Source organism: Odontomachus brunneus, unplaced genomic scaffold, assembly GCF_010583005.1.
Source record: "Odontomachus brunneus isolate Ranch 3 - 2012 unplaced genomic scaffold, Obru_v1 Obru_scaffold_070, whole genome shotgun sequence".
Classification (NCBI taxonomy): Eukaryota; Metazoa; Arthropoda; class Insecta; order Hymenoptera; family Formicidae; genus Odontomachus; species Odontomachus brunneus.
This window is the reverse complement of record NW_022639520.1, coordinates 495173-503023: the sequence shown is the minus strand read 5'-3', so window position 1 is coordinate 503023 and position 7851 is coordinate 495173. Positions and strand designations below refer to the sequence as shown.

The window sequence follows — 7851 nt, the reverse complement described above, 5'->3', positions numbered from 1 at the left end:
AAAAAATAGCACTGCTCGCTTAAATGAATCTCTTCGCACTGAATTTTATTGACAAATGTCTAACCTCTAAAATGCAGCCAGTTTCAGATGTCAAAATAAATTACACCTACAACTAACGTCATCTAACTGTGAGCCGCAGGAACTAAGTTTACCACCTAATAATTATACAAAGCGTCCTAGACTCTCGATGCATGCTTTTCTTTTCTCCAGCATGCTTTCGACCACCATTCTATCTTGCTCTAAAGCGTCGTTAGAAACAGATAGAATGGTGATCGAAAGTATCTTATCTCTTTCTATTTCATGACGCCCAATACGCAATCTATATAACTAACAAAGGTGAACACGAGATGAGTGCTCCGGGAATTTTGTTGCGCTTTTTACAGGTTGTTCTTGGGCGAAAAAAACGACACATGTCCGACCGTTTCAGCAAATGGACCATAGTTTCGAAGAAATCGATTTTTAAAAATGACTAGTCGGCCACGGCACACTTATGTTCGATCGGATACGTTCGATCGTCACTATTGAATAGTAGCAGCGGTAGCGCAGTAGGTAAAACGTTGTCTTCATACGCAGTAGGTTGCGTGTTCAAATCTCGTCTCGTGCATGGCTCTAGGTGCTATAAATGGTTGACGGCGACAACTGATTTTTGCTGTATCGTGAAGTGTCAACATCTGTCAACCAAATATTGTTTACAAGCTTTTGAGTTTTGCACAACAAGTTTAATTTTTATTGCGTTGAAAATGTCGAGTTTCGTTCCAAATAAGCACCATTTGCGGGAAGTTTTGATTTTCTGTTTCAATTGGAAGAAAAGTGCAGCTGAAGCGCATCGAATGCTTGTGGAAGTTTATGGTGAATCTGCACCGTCGGATAAATCTTGCAGAGAATGGTTTCGACGATTTCAAAGTAGTGATTTTAGTGTTGAAGACAAAGAGCGTTCGGGTCAACCGAAAAAGTTTGAAGATGAAGAATTAGAAACATTACTCGACCAAGATTCGTGTCAAACGCAAAAAGAGCTCGCAAGAACATTGGAAGTTACTCAACAAGCTATTTCGAAACGACTCAAAGCCGCGGGATACATCCAAAAGCAAGGAAATTGGGTCATTTGCATGTCCGAAATGTTGCTTGAACGGTACAAAAAGAAGTCTTTTCTTTTTCGTGTATATCTACAATAATATAAATAATTACAGGTAAGAACAAATTTTTAATAAAAAAAAATGCACGAGACAAGATTTGAACATGTAACCTACCGTGTACGAAGCCAACGTTTTATCTACTGCGCTACCGCTGCTACTGTTTAATAGTGACGATCGAACGTATCAAATGTGCCGCGATCGATTAGAGTTATTTTAAAAAATCGATTTCTTCGAAATTATGGCCCATTGATTGAAACGGCCGGACACATGTCGATTTTTTTTTCGCCCAAGAACAGCCTGTAAAAGCGCATCAAAATCCTCGGAACAGTCACCTCGTGTTCCCCTTGTAAGTCTATGATTAGGTTAAACTGAACAAAAGTCCTCTACCATTTTGCAAATGATCACATAGATTTTTAGATAGTAATTAAAAAAAATTTGTGCATTATGTGCGTAAACGTGTACTACTTATGTACGTAGGCGCGCGGCTCACAGACGTGTATACTTCTAAAGGACGGCGCGGATTTGCTGGAATTTATTAAAGAATATCTGCTTCGTTAATTCTTTAAGTCACGAATTTTTCTACACAACCTTTTCTTTTGCTCAATCGATATCTGGAAATTTTTGGGATCGCTAATTACGAATTTAAAGTCAATTTTTGATAATTCAAGATGGCGAATCCAATATAGTGGACAATAATTTTAAAACTCCCTCGATCTCCGTGAAAATTGATCCGAGGGTTTTTGGCGTCGCTGATCACGAATTCGAAATCACTTTTTAAAAATTTAAGCTATTCACAGACTTAACCTCATTTATTTATAGAAAGAAATATAACTTATTCCGATTGTTGGTACAATCACCATACTTTAACTCACCATATTGAGTTCGACACCTTCAATTTTAAAATTTTTGAGGTTGCGTCATCATCTACAGTTCAAAAAGCATCAACCAAACCATTTTTTCCATAAGTTTACTTTACAATATTTTTGACAAATGAATTTCTTTCAAAAATTCAATTTTTTACATTAATTTGTTTATGAATAATTAAATTTACAAAATTTAATGTTCTATGCAGATGATTCTGTTAGAAGAATATCTAAGCTTCATAATAAATCCACATTTACCGCCTTGAAGCCTCTACAAATTAGTTTGAATTTAGTTTTAAAAACTGCTCTAAAGAAGATATATCATATATGATATACTAAAAAGACTATGACTTAAAAGATTAAGCATCAAAGACAAAAATGTTTCAAAACTTTTCGATTCAAATTTTCATAAGAAATAACGCTATATACTTCATAGGCGGAGATTAAGAAACACTCTAGAGAAACAAACATAAGGAATATAATCCATGCATATATAATTACTTGCTATATTCATATACTTCTGTTCTGGTCATTTATAAACGGGAACTGTTTCTTGCTCAACGTCCGGGTGAGTCGCCTTCAAGAAATGACAACATTAGTGACACTAATATTTGTCAGACAAATGAAAGCAATGGAGAATTAATTAAAAATCAATCAGGAATGGTAACGTCGTTAAACGTCACTAACGTGAGTTGCTAATATATCGATATCTGTTATTTCAATTATTGTTAGGTATTGTTATTGTATGTTCTTTCATGTACATATTGTATGAAAAAATTTTATTATATTTAACTTTCACATTTCGCACGTACGTGTGCATTAATAATATCAGCTTAAATATTTGTTTTCCCGTATTTTACTTTATGCTTGCATGTTTAGTTTATGATGATGATTGCAATAATTGCATAAAATAGGTTTATGATATATTGATTACGTTATTCCCTTTCATTACTCCATTAATTTAAAAATATATAAAGTTATCAAATAATTGTATTTAATAAATAACTTATTAGAGAGAGAGAAACAATTTTGTACATTTCCTTCTTCGACGGAAGAAACCACCACCTTCTCGTGATTTTCGTTGAGCAATAATATAATTGAACGTTTTCTTTTAATAAAACAATTTTTATAAAGGATATAGTACAGTTATTATTAATTTATATAACTAATGTTGTTTTATAATTATGATGACATGAATAAAAATGTTTAATATTTTTATGATTGATTCTGTTCAAGTTTTCTGAAAAAAATAGGTTTCTTTTTTCCTAAATTTGAATTTCTAAAATGCATTTTACTTCATTTATTTACAGTAGTTTACAATTAATTTAAAGAGCGTTTGCAAAAATCATCCATTTTTTATTCCCTAATTTTGGAACTGAATTATCTGCTAAATGGTATCTTATGATAAGTCATTAATAACAAAAAATGTTTAAGTTGAGCTAAGAATTGGTTTTAGAGATATGTGTATTAACCCGTTTCGCCCTTAAATTTTGTCTTTGCTTTATTGCAATAATTTTGACAGAAAACGTCTATAGATATTTCCAACATTCGATATCCTATAGATGTAAGACATGCCCTTTCCGAATCTGAAGTCCATTTTTTGCTATCACACGCCATTTTTTCAATATGACGGCTGAAACGCCAAAAAATGAAAGAAAATAAAAAATCGTTTGTATCTCACTTTTCGGCATCATCCTGTCATAGAATCGTACTAGTTGTCTGGATCTGGTGGCATAATGTCTTTAGCTAAAATATGGTGCTATGCAGATCAAACAATTCATTATAGCGGATTTAATATGGCGGCTTTTTTAAGAAAATTTTTGTTTTTATCACTTTTTCCAGATTATTTATCATCCATTTGCATTTACGTGATCTGTAGTATTAAAATATAATTTAAATGAAATTAAATCGCAATGTACCACAACATAAACAAAAAATCCAAAATGACGGAGATTTTCAGGTTTTTTATGAAATTTTTAGTTTTTATACGTTTTTGTAACATATCCGATTATTTTTTCACGCTTTTGTTGATTCTGAGGCTTACACCTCTGCCGAAAAAATTTCTACGAAAAACTACAAATTTCTACAAAAAAATAAAGATTTGTAGAAATTTATAGAAATGTATAGAAATTTATATATTTTCATAAAAATATATAGTGTAGATATATAGTGTACGCAATACTACAATTTGGGAGATCTAAAGTTGTTAAAACATACACTTAGCCAAACAGCATAATATCCAAACGTCTTAGACGTTTTTTAGACGACGTAAAGTTGTCTCAAAGACGTCTTACATTAAAACGTCTTTAAGACATCTATAAGTTGTCTTTACGTCGGACTAAGACGTAAGACGTCTTTGAAACGGCAAAGCCGTTTGAGACGGCAAAAGCCGAGCAAGTCGTGCTAAATCTCATGCAACATATGAAGGCCATATAAAACGCCTTTATAGTGAAGTTGAAATGCAGTAACATATAGGACAACAGACTTGAAGAACCAAAGATTTCGAGTTCAAATCCAATGTGGGCAAGGGATTTTTTCTAAGACAATATACACTGAGATATTTACATTCTACATGATTAGGAAAAGTTCCAACAATAAAAGCCACTGATGTCATCTCTAAAAGATACAAACAGCATTTCATAGAACTAAAAACTTTAACTAGGACAATCTATCTACTGATGATGAGGTATGCCTAATGCAGAAAATAAACTATATCACTAGTTACATTTTTTTGTCTAACTATTAGGTAACTTATGTTATATCCTCATTAGAAAAAATGATACCGCCTAGCAACTAGTTTTGATATTTTACCTCATAACTAGTAGTTTCTTTTATCTCAATATTAGTTAATATATTGCATATAGCTATTCGCAAAAGCGTTACATTACTGGTTCATCACTGTCTAGTTAACGATGTGTATGTGTGTATTAGATACAACTTTATTATGTAATAACTAGATTCTCATAAGGTGCAAATTCTACTCGAGTAGTTTTGACCTGTTGATAGCCGGCACATCTTGCTCGATTTTTGCCGTCACGCGTTGCTCGGCACATCTTGCTCGCTGTTTGCCGTAAATTTGCCGTCACGCATTGCTCGGCACGTCTTATTCAGTTTTTGCTCTGCCCTCAAATAATTTCGGCATGCTTTGCCGACATAATGCCAGCATAATAGTAGTATACATGCTGCAATCCTATGATTGATTTTGCCGGCAATTTGTCGGCATATTGCTGACATTTTGCTATCAGGGTCATTTGTGGAATTTTTTACACAATTTCCTTTCGATATATATATGAGAAAGCAACGACCAATAAGAGAATTTGTTTCTTAGTAACTCTCGAAAGATACATTTTTTTTAGAAATCGGATGCGTTTCGAAGTGCATCAAAAAAGAAAGCGTACAAATTTTTTAATAAACAAACGAGTTGAACAACTGAAGAGTAAAGAGAACAATGTGACTCCTCGATACATGGATAAGATATAAGCAAGTTGCATACTAGTAAAGCATGATTGCAAATGTACAGCAAATGTACTACAAATAATGCATTTATTTGTAAATTTACTATCATGGCTTTACTAATAAAATCACACATCTTGCTCACATAGTGTAAAATCATCTTGTTCTGTTTACGCTTAAATATAATTATTCGATTTACTAGGAACTTGGCAATAAAATTTAAGACATTTTGTTATCTGAGGATATACAATTTATAAATTGCTGATTATTTATATTTGTGAATTTTCTCATTATCTTATTTATTTATTGATAATTGACATATGACATCATGATTAAAAATGGCTAGAATAACTAGAAGAACCATTAATACCTTTTGTGTCAACTTCTTCTTACTTTTTATATCCTCATCCTCGCAGCTTGTTTTGTTATAGTCAACATCAGCCGTGCCATTTTTGGTATTTGATTTAGTTTCGAAGACTATATAGTAACCATCTTCAGAATCGGTGGATTCCTCCGAAATTGTTCGTGGTCTAAATTGATTTATTTGCGAATTACATAATTTATCTTCGTCGTGGTAATCGTTGATATGCCGCGAAGGATCAGGTACATTATTATTACGCATTGTTCAAATCTTTATTGCAGGCGTTGTATCAGGAAATTTAAATGTTACGAAATTAGTCTGCCTAAAGGTTACCTCTTCGTGTTGTTATAAAATTTCTGTGTGCTGAAAAACATATAACATACGTTAGTCAGAACAATATTAAAAATTAAGTGTATATTCATCGCAATTTATGAACATCACACTTGTTTGCTCTTTGTCGCTTGCATCTTAGCCATTTAATAATAATAATAATAGCAAAAGCGCTTACTACATTAATTACATTGATCTAAATATTTATCACACATAATTTTATTTATGTAATTATATATTATAAAGAGAAAAGAGCATCTCTCACTCACTCACGCACGCACGCACGCACGCACGCACATGCACACATATGTGTTTCCAACAAAAATATCGAAGAAAAAAAAAGATGATATTTTTGGTCTTGAAAAGTCTCAACAAAGTTATAACTCTAATTTCATAAACACAATCATATACATTTAGTTTTTTAAACATAAATCAATTCCTATAGTCATTCTGCGTACAGAAGTACTGGAGTAAAATAACCGAAAAGTAAATATTTCACATTTTATTCTGTTACATTTCAATACAAGATATATATGAATAATGATAATATGATATGAATATATATGATAACACGATAATATACAGGGTGGCCCACGTAAAGTATTATAAGCTAATAATTCTAAATATTTGTCCTATCAAAAAGTTGTTAATGAGAAATTTTCATATATTCAAGGAGCCTTTCTAATTACGTAAACAATCCACTTCTGTCCCCTATTGAAGAGGGGGGGGGGGGTAACTTCAAAGTTTCAAATGGGACCCCCTATACAATGTTACATATTTGGATTCTACGTAAAAAAACAAGTAAACTTTGTCTAAAACATTTCTTTGGAAAATGCTCCTATCAAAAGTTATAAACATTATAAACATTTAAACTTTAATGTAGAGTGCATTGAAATTAATGATAAATTAAATAAGACTCATAGTTTTTCTGTTTTGTTTTATTTTATTAAATGTTCGAACTATTGACCATTAACATCTGAACACTTATTAATTCTTTTTATAAAACTTTGTCTAACTCTAAATAACATTTCTGGAGTCATCTTAGTGCAAGCTGTATGTATTCTTCGTTTTAAGTCTTCTTTCGTCGTAAGTAGTTGAGATGTGATTCTTCTTTGATATACCCCTATAAAAAATAATCCAAAAGTGTAAGACCAGGTGAACGAGGAGACCATTGAACAGGATCTCCCCGAAAAGCTAAAAGTTTAAATATTCATAACTTTTGATAGGAGCATTTTCCAAAGAAATGTTTCAGACAAAGTTTAGTTGCTTTTCCCGTAGAATCCAAATATGTAACATTGTATAGAGGGTCCCATTTGAAACTTTGAAGTTACCCCGCCTCTCTTCAAAAGGGAACGGAAGTGGATTTTTATTTATGTAGTTAGAGAGGCCCCTCGAATATATGAAACTTTTTCATGAACAACTTTTTGATAGGACAAATATGTTTAAAGTTATTAGCTTGTAACACTATACGTGAGCCACTCTGTATATGTGTATGTATGTCTGGATATGGATGTGAGTTTGTGTAAGCGCGTGGCGTATGTGTCTGTGTATTAGGTGGTAAACTTAGTTCCTGCGGCTCACAGTTAGATGACGTTAGTTGTAGGTGTAATTTATTTTGACATCTGAAACTGGCTGCATTTTAGAGGTTAGACATTTGTCAATAAAATTCAGTGCGAAGAGATTCATTTAAGCGAGCAGTGCTATTTTTTCT

At 32.5% G+C, this 7851-nt stretch overlaps 1 protein-coding gene across 4 annotated transcripts in view; it reads right to left on the bottom strand.

The window, feature by feature from the left end:
• The window catches only part of LOC116846821, a 151992-nt gene that overhangs the window by 115162 nt on the left and 28979 nt on the right, over nt 1-7851 (bottom strand). For all 4 annotated transcript variants that reach the window (XM_032821151.1, XM_032821149.1, XM_032821150.1 and 1 more), the window contains exon 3: nt 5820-6173. In XM_032821151.1, the coding sequence (XP_032677042.1) occupies nt 5820-6071 (252 nt within the window). In that variant the 5' untranslated portion in view covers nt 6072-6173. The remainder of the gene's footprint in view (nt 1-5819; nt 6174-7851) is intronic.